Raw genomic sequence first — 13,980 nt, 5'->3', positions numbered from 1 at the left:
GAAGGAGAGTTGTAGGGCATTCAAGCTCGTCTGGAGGTTAGTTAACACAGTGTCCAAAGAGGGGCCAGAAGTATACAGAATGGTGTTGTCTGCGTAGAGGTGGATCAGAGAATCACCAGCAGCAAGAGCAACATCACTGATGTATACAGAGAAGAGAGTCGGCCCGAGAATTTAACCCTGTGGCACACCCATAGAGACTGCCAGAGGTCCGGACAACAGGCCCTCCGATTTGACACACTGAACTCTATCAGAGAAGTAGTTGGTAAACCAGGCGAGGCAGTCATTTGAAAAACCAAGGCTGTCGAGTCTGCCAATAAGAATGTGGTGATCGACAGAGTCGAAAGCCTTGGCCAGGTCGATGAATACGGCTGCACAGTAATGTCTCTTATCGATGGCGGTTATGATGTCGTTTAGTACCTTGAGCGTGGCTGAGGTCAACCCATGACCAGCTCTGAAACCAGATTGCATAGTGGAGAAGGTACGGTGGGATTCGAAAGGGTCGGTAATCTGTTTGTTAACTTGGCTTTCGAAGACCTTAGAAAGACAGGGTAGGATAGATATAGGTCTGTAGCAGTTTGCGTCTAGAGTGTCACCCCCTTTGAAGAGGGGGATGACCGCGGCAGCTTTCCAATCTTTGGGAATCTCAGACGATATGAGAATCCCTAGTTATCTTTCTGTCCTCCCTAACTGTGCATTTGTTCACTATCCCTTAACTGATTTGAAAGGAAATGTCTGTTATTAAACATATGGTGGATTCTCCCACTAGCCCATGACTCCACCAATCCAATGCCGTTTTTTTTCTCTTTGGTACAATTTTCATAAATATGTTGTAGATTTTCGTAACTGTAAGTACAATGATGTTCCTGTCATTTGTTAACAATACATTTAACTATAATTTAATCAAACTGCTAAAAACTGAATTACGAAAGCAAAATTATAAAGTGTCAAGTTTACGTACAGTATTTAAAAAAAAAAAATGAAATTTGAAATGATGGTGTAGAAATACTTGGGTGTGAAATTACAGTTTATTCCACTCATTATCTGAATGTTGTTGATTTTTAGATGTGGCTGCTGTTACAGTAACAAGTCACATAGAAAAGTGGATCTTGAACAATGTTACATGGGGCAGAAATTTCACCAGGCTACACCAATACCTTTTTACTGTAGGTTTCTACTACATGCCACAATACCCCTAAATCTGATGGTTACTTCTATGTATGTACTGTATAAGGATACTGAAACTGTAAGACTGACATGTTTCTCAACATGCTCCAAGTGGGATAACGAGCAGCAGTAGTTCTGGTGTTTAGGTTTTTCATCATTGGTTATTTGAACAAACCATGATTTAGCAGGTGTTACCATCTTTCACACGTTGGAAGGGGAGGCGACATTCGGCCCGTATCTTGAAAGGGGGGGTGGAGCTTTTCGATTCGGTTCTGCTCTTTGTTCTACCATCAAGTTTTATACGTTTTTACATTTTGTAAAAAATATTCCAATTCCATTTTGAAAAATTTGCCAAAGTGAAATATACAAGACATTTGTGGAAAGTAATGAACGATGACACACTTCAGGAGAAAGGAGGTATTATAAGGATGCAGCCATCAATCAGAGATTTGGACTAAAGTAATAAAACAAATTGGTCTAATGATATTCTATGTACAATACTTCCTGTGGTCACCAGGACAGAGCTAGCCCGTCCCCCTCCAACCTGCCGGAGTCCCCTGGTCACAACTCTCCTGGTAGCGCCTTACTGCTGGATCTGAAGAGGGTGTCTGTGCGGCTGGTCGACTGCAGGAAAACACCAGGGCAGAGTGGAACTGTGAGAGAAGGACACGAGGAGGGAGATGGAGATTTGATTTCATCAAGTAAGAACAATGGGGGGGTGGATGAGACTACAATCTGCTTCTGTAACTTCTGTTAATTGATTGATAAACAGTATACACTCAGTGGACAGTAAATTGTCGATTCAGTTTCGTGAACGGAGGATCGTGTTCCTAATAAACTGGCCATAGAGTATTTATTAAAGAGGGAGGCAGGTAGCCTAGTGGTTAATGCCAGTATTCGCAAGGTTGCTGGTTTGAATCTCTGAGCCAATTAGGTAAAACATCTGTCTGTGCTCTTGAGCAAGGTACTTAACCCTGATTGCTCCTGTAAGTCACTCTGGATAAGAGCGTCTGCTAAATAACAGATTTTTAAAAATAAAAAACATGTATATTATTTATGGACTTATATTTCCAAAACCTAGTTATTTAATGTTATTGTTTTACAGGGGAAACACCGTACCGTTGTTCTCTCAGTGGGAGGGGCTTATCATCTGGGGAGCCTCAACAACATCATGTTGCTGACGAGACAGAGAAGAGTGTCTCCAGATCAGAACATCTCAAGAAACACCAGCAGGGACGTACAGGGAAGAAACATCACTACTGCTGCTCTGACTGTGGGAAGAGTTTCACAAGCCAGAGTGGCTTCATTATTCACTGTGATCAGTGTGGGAAGAGTTTTGCTGCATCTAACACCTTCAAATCTAATGTAAGAATTCATACAGGGGAGAAGCCTTACCTCTGCCTTGATTGTGGGAAAAGTTTTGTTAGTGCAGGAGCCTTAACCATACACCAGCGTGTACACACTAGAGAGAAGCCTTATAGCTGTGATCAGTGTGGGAAGAGCTTTCCTCAAGCTTCCTCCCTGACTAGACACCAGCTAATACACACTGGAGAGAGACCTCATCTTTGTCTATGTGGGAAGAGCTTTGATGTAGCTTCCACCCTGACTGTACACCTGCGAACACACACTGGAGAGAAGCCTTATAGCTGTGATCAGTGTGGAAAGAGCTTTGCTGTATCAGGAAAACTAACTAGACACCAGCGAATACACACAGGAGAGAAGCCTTATAGCTGTGGTCAGTGTGGGAAGAGCTTTGCTGTATCAGAAAAACTAACTGTACACCAGCGAATACACACAGGGGAGAAGCCTTATAGCTGTGGTCAGTGTGGGAAGAGCTTTTCTCAATCAGTAAACCGGAATTTACACCAGCGAACACACACAGGAGAGAAGCCTTATAGCTGTGGTCAGTGTGGGAAGAGCTTTTCTCAATCAGTATACCGGAATGTACACCAGCGAACACACACAGGAGAGAAACCTTATAGCTGTGATCAGTGTGGAATGAGCTTTTCTGTAGTTTCCTCCCTGATTAGACACCAGGCAACACACACTGGAGAGAAGCCTTATAGCTGTGATCAGTGTGGGAAGAGCTTTGCTCGATCAGAAAATCTAACTACACACCAGCGCATACACACTGGAGAGAAGCCTTATAGCTGTGGTCAGTGTGGGAAGAGCTTTGCTTTATCAGAACACCTAACCATACACCAGCGTGTACACACAGGAGAGAAGCCTTATAGCTGTGATCAGTGTGGGAAGACCTTTGCTCTAGCTTCCACCCTGACTGCACACCAGCGAACACACACTGGAGAGAAGCCTTATATCTGTGGTCAGTGTGGGAAGAGCTTTGCTCAAGCTTCCACCCTGACTAGACACCAGCGAACACACACTGTAGAGAAACCTTATAGCTGTGATCAGTGTGGGAAGAGCTTTAATCAGTCAAGGACCCTGAAATCACACAAGCTAACACACGCTGGTGAGAAAGAAGCCTTATATCTGTGATCAGTGTGAGAATTGTTTCAGTCAGTTATGGACCCTTTATTCACACCAGTGAACACACACTGGAGAAGGAACCTTATGTCTGTCTAGGTGGGAAGAGCTTTGTTAATTTAGGGGCAATGAGAAAACACCAGAAAGCACAAACTTGCTGTATTTCATCTCCCTCCCTTCTGGCACCGGTTCCAGATCCCTAAATAAAGGATCAGTAGAAAACATCCAGTGAACAGTCATATCCATCTCCCATTCTTAAACAGTTGCCTCAGTCTGATCACCATGGTAACCTCTGGAGCATAATATGCAGCTCTGATCTAGGATCAGGTCTCCCCTGTGTCTATGTAATATCACACATTGATCTAAATGGATAAATGTTATCATAGGAAATGTTATAGGGAACCTGTGTGTGTGTGTGGGAGGGATGTTGATAGTTGTATATTCTTCCATATACTCATGATACTATTATTATGAAATGTCATTATGTAGAATAATGTTTCAACAATAGGTGTATATTCATGTATTCAATTGATCAATACATTCAATCCATTATCTTCTAAACAAGAAGTTATCACTTAAATTGTGTATTTTATAAATCTGTATTGATTAAAATTATCCTAAATCTAATCCATAATATATTGGATAATTATTTCCATGAGTTCAAGGCAAGAACTATGTAAACTGTGTCTTGTAACAACGGTTAATGTAATAACTTTTAGATTTATAATGTAATAAAACCGGTAAATGTAATATCTTGTTGGTTTATCTGATAAAATGTTGAATTGTTGTCGTAATAACCTTTTCCACTTAATGTAATAAGTTATTGGTATCAGGTAACAACTTTTTTAAATTGATAACGTAATAACTTCAACCGATCATGTAATAACACCTAAACCAATGTTTAATGTGTTACTTCACCAATGTTAATGCACATACCACCCTCCACCAATTACAAACCCACACACACAAACCTATGCACTTGTACTCTTACACAAACAAGCACGCAGTTATAGACACATGCATTGATTTAATATTTTTTAAATTAACAATTAATCTGTAGTTCTTATAGTCATAGAGACAGGGGGCTCGGTCGGGCAAGAGGAAGGAGGATTGGGAAACTGCAAATAACAATAAGCTGAACTCCGCCTAGCAGAAACATCTTTGGTATTAGCAACTATTCATTATTAGTTTATATTGTATTAAAGTTAAGGGATGTCACCCTGGGCGGGGTGAACCATAGTAGGGGATAAAAAGAGAAAACACCATCTTGAGAACTGAGTGTCTTGTTTGTAAATTGCTGTAAGTGTAAACTCCGGGTTGCAAACCTTATTAAACAAACTAACCTCTGATCAAAGAAGTTTCCTGTGGTCACTTGTATGAACATATACAGAAAGTGTAAGGAATTTCTGCCCTGTTATCATTATTTCTATTCATTACGGAATAGTAGGCTGATAAATAGACAAATCAGTTGGAGTCGTGCATCTGTAACAATTGTTTGCAGACCGTCATAATACCAAAGAAGAAGAAGACCCCTTCCTTCACAACAGCTCTGCTCCGTGAAGCGCAGCAAGTATGAATGTCCTGACTTCTGCCAAGGTTGCATCGTAAATGCTGTATGGCCACTGCAGATGTCGGATTGAACATACATCGGACTTTACTGTTTCACCGCAAGGATGGCGCAGCGCTAATCGGTATTTATTTACGAGGACACTTACTGGGCCTCAGCCAATAAAAAATATGTGGACGCTCGAAGAGAACGTTGTCAGAGAAGAGGCAAAGAGAGAGGCCCAACTCGAGGGAAAATCTGTCGCCTTCCAGCAGGTGACGTTTTTTCGCTCCACCAGGCAAGGAGTTTTTGTGTGGAGGTCAATGAAAATGTGTTGAATTTGGTCAATCAAAAAACGAATGGCTTATTTGCTATGTGAGGTTTATTTGATCGAATATACGTTTCTTAGTCTGCACCCCTAAGACCGCTTTAAGCCCTTGGCGGGACGCTTTTGCGTCTTCCATTCAGAGAACCGCTACACGCCCTATAAAGGCATCTAGCCATGAGCTAATTTGAAAGACAATAGCAAAGAATTTCTCTAACCAAGATGTTTTGTTTGTTTCAATAAATACCTAAGATTTGTGATTTCAGATTTTATTTGCAAATATAAAAACAATACAACCACACGTGGACATAATGCATTTACTATCATTCAGGATGATTCTAAAACAGTGAAACATGTAATGTACAGTTTAAATAGATTCATGATATAATACAAACGTATTTTCTAGCATAATGACTCCCTAAACAGCCTCACCCACTTGAAGAGAAGTCTTCATGACTATGTACAGTAGGTGGCGGCACCTCTTAAACACCACAGAAGAAGCTGAAAATTATCAACAGGAAGTACTTTGTCATGGTCTTCTATCGAGTTTTCAATCCAAATACATTTCACAGGCTTTTGCAGGATGTTTCTAATGTAAGATTAGTCTACATGAGACGTTCATTTGTCACAACTAAAATGGAGTTTTGATATTTATAAAGTTGTGGTCTAGCTTTTCTTTATCTGAACGTTGTGACAAAGAAAGTAACTGTAGCGTACACATTTAGTGTCGTTTTTTTATTTATTTTTTTAGAAAGAATACAGTAACGTCAGCTTCCACGATGGATCGGGTAAGTTTGGTTGACTTTTATTAATAGTATACCTATTGTGGTGTATAAAATGTATAGGTCCAGTTTTCACGTATGATCTTCCACATCCATGAGTTCGATTTGAACAGCAGGACAAAAGAAACCATGGTGGTAATTTCAGCCAAGTAGCCTACTAGCTCATCGCACACAGATTGATGATACAAGACAATGCTCAACCGGCAGGTCAAATCAGGACCAGGGAGAAATAATTAGGCATCGGCTACACCAGTGATGTATATTAATCCTGGATTGCTGATGCTACGTATTGGCCATTGAGGCTTTGAAGCCACCGGTTAACCTCCTGGAGGTATTTTCTGAACACTTCACTTTGTTTCTCCAGGTGTCAGTTTGACCACACACAACGTTTACACACTAATTTGTGGCGACCAAATAAAAAAGGCGGTTGAAAATAGGTGATTATTGTTGCTAGGCTACCAGTTATGGTGCTTTTAGCTTGTGTTTTCCCGGGTCTTTATGCAGAGGTAATACAACAATGAATCAAAGAATGATATGGAGTTAATATTAGTCAAATTATTGAGCATGTTCTCAGCGCAAATAAGCATCAGAAATGGTCCTTATTTAGCATATCAAGATCCTGATGTAGACCTCAGTCAAGAGCATATGCATTGTATGTGCTGAGAAAATATACAATGTAGGCCTACTGTCAGTATTTGTCATCATATTGAGAAATAGGCCTATCTCATGATATATAATGAGTCAATATCTGGCCATACCATGTATGATATCGGGAGGGAATCCATAAATTATTTGAATAAAATAATGAATTTCATATTTGTCTAATTATTGAGCCTTTGCTGAAAACTGCATCAGAAATCCTCCTTATTTTCAGCATATCAAGATCCATATATGGACCTCAACCAAGATAAGCTTCATGTCTTGAATGTGCTGAGAAAACACAGATATGCAATGTATACAGTCAGTATTGATCAACATGAAGAAAGAAAATAGGGTGTCACATACCTCAGGAAATTGAATGATTCCATATCCGGCCATAGGAAATGTCCATGTGTGATATTCAGAGTAATCCCAATATCATATATGTCTAAAATAAAATAGTTTTGATATATCGTTTATTACATTTGAACTTGAAAAAACATTGGAACAAAGACATCTGGATTCAGAATTTCTGTTACAAATTCTAGACGTCAGATTCAAATGAGAATATACAGTCTGCTGGCTGTTGCGCTCTAATAGCTAAAATCAGTTTTGAACTAACTGTTGAAGTATGTTTAGAATTGACCATGGATAGTCAAAGGTAATTGTCTCCAGCTTTCACTATGTGAATAGCTCAATTAATTGTGAAGGATGAAACTACATGAGCCTACTGTTATATTACACAAAGACAAACCCAGTTGGTCAGATGATCTTCAGTTTTCTCTGGATGATGCAAAGCACACATTGAGCAGTCTTGCTTCATATTGAAGACTGGAAGAAAAAAAAGAGGACCACATTTTTATGCCTGGTTGAAGTCCTAGGTTTTAATGATTAGTGCCAGTAGATTGCAGAGGGGTTCACATACAGTTCAGAGACAAATCATAATGTAAACATTTAGCCCAACAACAAAACATGTACTTCTTATATTAGTGGATTTTTTGTTATCCACCCTCTAGTATCTTTCAATTCCCATGGTAATATATAAATATAGACAGACTACATGCCCTCTATCAAATCAAAACTGGAATGTTTCCTCCAAACAAAGGTTGTAAAAGTATACTAGACATTTATAGAATAAATCATACCTAGTTTGATGATTCTGTCATAATCAGTGAAAACGTTATTAATTTATACCGCTTTAAATGGCATTTTATATATTATGTATTTCTATCAAATCAAACCTTGAATTTTTCCTCAAAATCAATGTTGTAAACGTATGTTAGACATTTATAGAATACATCATACATAGTTTGATGTTTCTGTGACAAATGGTGAATTTAAATGTCTTTTGTCGAATGTCCGTCAAATGTCCGAATATAAAACCAACTTTACCTCGGTGGTTTCGGGGGCATTAGCCCCATTCCCCAACCCAAGCACCACACAGCTGGAACAGCGTGTACTGCAGAGTTGTTGACAAATATCCTACACATGGGCTAGTCCTCCATCCAGATTGGAGCTGTAAAAAGAATGAAGCCTGTCAAATGCCTAGCTCTTACCATAGCTTGGACTATAGAACTAGCTAGTGTTGCAAAAGCCAATTGCATTGCATGCATTGTAAGCTAGCAGCGTGGCAATTTGCCCAACGTTTTGTGTTGGTTTTGAACTGATGTAGTTAGCTAGCTAGCTATGTTTTGTGGAAAAATGTAGGACTGGCATTTGGAAGTGAATTAGCTATCATGAGCTTCCATATGTGTCTAGGTCAGCTGTTGTTGTCTGGCTTTACCTGCCGAATGGCTTTGTTATATGTGTATCAAACCTCCCATAAACAAATATAGCTAGCTACCTTTCTTTGCCCGTTCATTAGCTAGCTAGCTTTCAGCTGACTGGTGTTACCTAGCTAGCTGCAGAGGCTAGCTGCTGGACTTTGGGCAAATAAGCTAATTTTAGCTAATAGTAACTGTATTGTTCCAGAGCAACAGAGTTACTGACCCGTTTGAATATAACTCGGAGATCCGGCTGAAAATATGTTAGAAATGCTACAAAAAAGGAGCTCATCGTTTGTTGCTAATGGACGACAATGTGCACGTGGAAGTGAGAATCTGTTGGAGCGACAAACTTAGTCAATACGATGTTTTTTCAATCAAATGGTCACTTTATGGTAGCTACAGTGCATTTGTAAAGTATTCCGACCCTCTTCACTTTTTCCCCACATTTTGTTACGTTACAGCCTTATTCTAAAATTAATGTAATGTTTATTGACTCATCAATCTACACACTATACCCCATAATGACAAAGTGAAAACAGGTTTTTGACATTTTTGCAAATGTATAAAAAATAAACATACTTTATTTAGTATTCTGACCCTTTACTCAGTACTTTGAAGCACCTTTGTCAGCGATTACAGCGTCGAGTCTTGGGTATGACACTACAAGCTTGGCACACCTGTATTTGGAGTTATGCAAATCCCCGACTAAAAAGATCTTGGTCGACCGAGAGTAGTCTGTTTTTTCGACCAATCGATTGGTTGAAATGTCAACGTGTATTTTTCCCATATATAGACACACCCTATGTCTTTGAATAAAGTCAACTAAAATCAGCTATAAGTGTACCAGAGTCAATTCTAAAGAACAATATATTAAGCTTTTATTACAGCAAAGACTAAAAACAGTTAGTGAATTGCTGTTTAGGCTAATTATACAAAGCTCGCTTTGTTAGTTTGTGGCTGCTGCCACTCAATTCTCTAGTCACTTTAATAATAAAAAATTGGATGTAATAAATGTATCACTAGCCACTTTAAACAGTGCCAATTTATATAATGTTTACATACCCTACATTACTCATCTCATATGTATATACTGTACACTGTACCATCTACTGCATCTTGCCTATGCCGTTCGGTCATCGCTCATCCATATATTTTTATGTACATATTCTTATTCATTCCTTTACACTTGTGTGTATAAGGTAGTTGTTGTGAAATTGTTAGATTACTTGTGTGGTGGATAATCGTTTCAAAATATAACACTTACAAGAACTTGTGAATTCAATATAGGCTTTTAATACAAGTATATCAGAAGCAAAGATGGTCCGCGGAACACACACTTTCCCAGAGCACTGGCTCTGTATTTATACACACACAGCATATGAGTCCATCCCACATGTTAATGAAGTTACTTCCCTCAGGTCATCTGCCACCATTATCTTTCAGTTCAGGCTTCCTGCTTGTTCATGCCCAATAATGCCTATATCCGCTCTTGATTAAATTATAATGGTGGCAGGATCCTTTTGTGTCCTAAGAATAATATATGTCTATCTTACCCTAAGCACTTATGGCCTTGAGTAATATACTTATGTCTGTTAATCTTTGGTTTCCTGTTCTTTCCAGCCTGTGGCCATTCACTTATGTCTGTTAATCTTTGGTTTCCTGTTCTTTCCAGAATGGCAAATGCACTCAAGAGTCGCCTTCTCCTCTTGTGGTCTAATTTACATATGTCTTTGCTCTATATAGTATTATATCTGTCCCTATATGTAACAATAACTACCACACTTGTTAGATATTACTGCATGGTGGTCGGAACTAGAAGCACAAGCATTTCGCTACACTCGCATTAACATCTGCTAACCATGTGTATGTGACAAATAAAATGTGATTTGATGTTGTTGATACGCTGTAAGCTGATGATTTTAGATGAGGATGCTGTTACAGTAATACGTCACATAGAAAAGTGGATCTTGAGCAATGTTGCATGAGGCAGAAATCTCACCAGGCTACACCAATACCTTTTTACTGTAGGCTTCTACTACATGTTACAATACCCCTATATCTGATGTTTCTTCTATGTATGTACTGTATAAGAATACTGAAACTATGAGACTGACATTTTTCTCAACATGCTCCAAGTGGGATAATTAGCAGCAGTAGTTCTGGTGTTTGGGTATTTCACAGGTGTTATCATCTTTCACATTTCGGGAAGGGGAGGGGACATTCGGCCCATATCGAGAGGAGCTCCACATTCTGGTGCTGCTCCTCGTTCTAGCATCTCCTAATATCTCCTAACATGAATGTACCCAGAACGGCGGCTGACCAATTACGTGAGACTTTAGTTCTGGGTTAACCAAGACTAACTCAGGGGTGAAAGATGTGTTCAACTCAAATGAATGTTCAATCAAAGGTTCTGAACATAAAATGGGGCAATACAAGTGTTATCAGTTTTGGCATTTGTACTAAGAGTTAAAGAAAAAGATTTAAACCACATCCATTTGAAAAATGTGCCAAAGTGATTAGAAAAAAACTGTACATCTGTGGAAAGTAGTGAACGATTACACACTTCAAGAAAAAGGAGATATTTTAAGAGTGCATGGCTAAAGTAATCAAATGTTTGGTCTAATGATATTCTATGTACTTTACTTCCTGTGGTCACCAGGACAGAGCTAGTCCCTCCACCATGCCGGGGTCCCCTGGTCACAACTCTCCTGGTAGCGCCTTACTGCTGGGTCTGAAGAGGGTGTCTGTGCGGCTGGTCGACTGCAGGAAATCACCAGGGCAGAGTGGAACTGTGAGAGAAGGACACGAGGAGGGAGATGGAGTTTTGATTTCATCAAGTAAGAACAATGGGGGGGTGGATGAGACTACAATCTGCTTCTGTAACTTCTGTTAATTGTTTGATAAACAATATACACTCAGTGGCCAGTAAATTGTCAATCCAGTTTCGTGAACGGAGGAGCGTGTTACTAATAAACTGACCATAGAGTGTATTTATTGAAGAGGGAGGCAGGTAGCCTAGTGGTTAAGGCCAGTAATCGCAAGGTTGCTGGTTTGAGTCTGAGCCAACAAGGTAAAACCATCTGTCTGTGCTCTTGAGCAAGGTACTTATCCCTGATTGCTCCTGTAAGTCGCTCTGGATAAGAGCGTCTGCTAAATAACAAATCATTTTTACAAAAATAACACTATTTATGGACCTGTATTTCCAAAACCTAGTTATTCAATGTCTTTGTTTCACAGGGGACACACACCGTTGTTCTCTCATTGGGAGGGGCTTATCATCTGGTGAGCCTCAACAACATCCTGTTGCTGACGAGACAGAGAAGAGTGTCTCCAGATCAGAACATCTCAAGAAACACCAGCAGGGACGTACAGGGAAGAAACCTCACCACTGCTGCTCTGACTGTGGGAAGAGTTTCACAAGCCAGAGTGGCTTCATTATTCACTGTGATCAGTGTGGGAAGAGTTTTGCTGCATCTAACACCTTCAAATCTAATGTAAGAATTCATACAGGGGAGAAGCCTTACCTCTGTCTTGATTGTGGGAAAATCTTTGTTAGTGCAAGAGCCTTAACCGTACACCAGCGTGTACACACAGGAGAGAAGCCTTATAGCTGTGATCAGTGTGGAAGGGGCTTTTCTCAATCAGTATCCCGGAATATACACCAGCGTGTACACACAGGAGAGAAGCCTTATAGCTGTGATCAGTGTGGGAAGAGCTTTGCTGTATCAGATAGACTAACTAGACACCAGCGTGTACACACTGGAGAGAAGCCTTATAGCTGTGGTCAGTGTGGGAAGAGCTTTGCTCTAGCTTCCACCCTGTCTACACACCAGCGAACACACACTGGAGAGAAACCTTATTGCTGTGATCAGTGTGGGAAGAGCTTTGCTGTAGTTTCCTCCCTGACTGCACACCAGCGAACACACACTGGCGAGAAGCCTTATAGCTGTGATCAGTGTGGAAAGAGCTTTGCTGTAGTTTCCTCCCTGACTACACACCAGCGAACACACACTGGGGAGAAGCCTTATAGCTGTGATCAGTGTGGGAAGAGTTTTGCTGTATCAGAAAAACTAACCATACACCAGCGTGTACACACAGGAGAGAAGCCTTATAGTTGTGATCAGTGTGGGAAGAGCTTTTCTGTATCAGATAGACTAACTAGACACCAGCAAATACACACAGGAGAGAAGCCTTATAGCTGTGATCAGTGTGGGAAGAGCTTTGCTGTATCAGATAGACTAACTAGACACCAGCGTGTACACACTGGAGAGAAGCCTTATAGCTGTGGTCAGTGTGGGAAGAGCTTTGCTCTAGCTTCCACCCTGTCTACACACCACCGAACACACACTGGAGAGAAACCTTATTGCTGTGGTCAGTGTGGGAAGAGCTTTGCTGTAGTTTCCTCCCTGATTAGACACCATCGAACACACACTGGATAAAAGCTATACAGCTGTTGTTAGTGTGGGAAGAGCTTTGCTGTATCTTCCATCCTGACTACACACCAGCGAACACACACTGGAAAGAAGCCTTATAGCTGTGATCATTGTGGAAAGAGCTTTACTCAGTTATAGACCCTTTATTCACACCAGTGAACACACACTGGAGAAGGAAGCTTATGTCTGTCTAGGTGGGAAGAGCTTTGTTTATTTAAGGCCAATGAGAAACAAACAGAAAGCACAAACTTGCCGTATTTCATCTCCCTCCCTTCTGGAACCGGTTCCAGATCCCTAAATAAAGGCTCTATAGAAAACATCCAGTGAACAGTCATATCCATCTCCCATTCTTAAACAGTTGCCTCAGTCTGCTCACCATGGTAACCTCTGGAGCATAATATGCAGCTCTGATCTGGGATCAGGTCTCCCCTGTGTCTATGTAATATCACACATTGATCTAAATGGATAAATGTTATCATAGGAAATGTTATAGGGAACCTGTGTGTGTGTGTGTGGGAGGGATGTTGATAGTTGTATCTTCTTTCATATACTCATGATACTATTATTATGAAATCTCATTATGTAGAATAATGTTTCAACAATAGGTGTATATTCATGTATTCAATGGATCAATACATTCAATCCATTATCTTCTAAACAAGAAGTTATCACTTAAATTGTGTATTTTATAAATCTGTATTGATTAAAATGATCCTAAATCTAATCCATAATATATTGGATAATTATTTCCATGAGTTCAAGGCAAGAACTAGGTATACTGTGTCTTGTAACAACGGTTAATGTAATAACTTTTAGATTTATAATGTAATAAAACCGGTAA

General features: G+C 40.0%; 3 protein-coding genes across 6 annotated transcripts in view; 2 read left to right on the top strand and 1 right to left on the bottom strand.

The window, feature by feature from the left end:
• LOC120043713 (zinc finger protein 883-like) overlaps positions 1-4,488 on the top strand; it is a 36,180-nt gene extending 31,692 nt beyond the window's left edge. Inside the window, exons 1-2 of one of the 2 annotated variants that reach the window (XM_038988266.1) lie at positions 1,326-1,865; positions 2,270-4,488. In XM_038988266.1, the coding sequence (XP_038844194.1) occupies positions 1,655-1,865; positions 2,270-3,660 (1,602 nt within the window). In that variant the 5' untranslated portion in view covers positions 1,326-1,654 and the 3' untranslated portion in view covers positions 3,661-4,488. Of the gene's footprint in view, positions 1-1,325; positions 1,866-2,269 lie in introns of those variants that run through there. The other variant, XM_038988267.1, reaches the window with a different exon arrangement.
• The window catches only part of LOC120043725 (gastrula zinc finger protein XlCGF57.1-like), a 714,153-nt gene that overhangs the window by 108,897 nt on the left and 591,276 nt on the right, over positions 1-13,980 (bottom strand). The gene's annotated exons all lie outside the window — the stretch shown is intronic.
• LOC120043719 (zinc finger protein 2 homolog) overlaps positions 6,069-13,980 on the top strand; it is a 48,580-nt gene continuing 40,668 nt past the window's right edge. For 2 of the 3 annotated variants that reach the window (XR_005476502.1, XM_038988278.1), the window contains exons 1-2: positions 6,069-6,307; positions 11,366-11,543. Coding sequence is in view for 2 of the 3 variants with exons in the window: in XM_038988278.1 (XP_038844206.1) it covers positions 6,299-6,307; positions 11,366-11,543 (187 nt within the window). In the remaining variant the exon portion in view is untranslated. The remainder of the gene's footprint in view (positions 6,308-11,365; positions 11,544-13,980) is intronic. The other variant, XM_038988279.1, reaches the window with a different exon arrangement.

This window comes from Salvelinus namaycush, chromosome 3, assembly GCF_016432855.1.
Source record: "Salvelinus namaycush isolate Seneca chromosome 3, SaNama_1.0, whole genome shotgun sequence".
Taxonomy (NCBI): domain Eukaryota; kingdom Metazoa; phylum Chordata; class Actinopteri; order Salmoniformes; family Salmonidae; genus Salvelinus; species Salvelinus namaycush.
The sequence above is the reverse complement of the archived record's forward strand: the minus strand, read 5'-3'. Positions and strand labels throughout refer to the sequence as shown.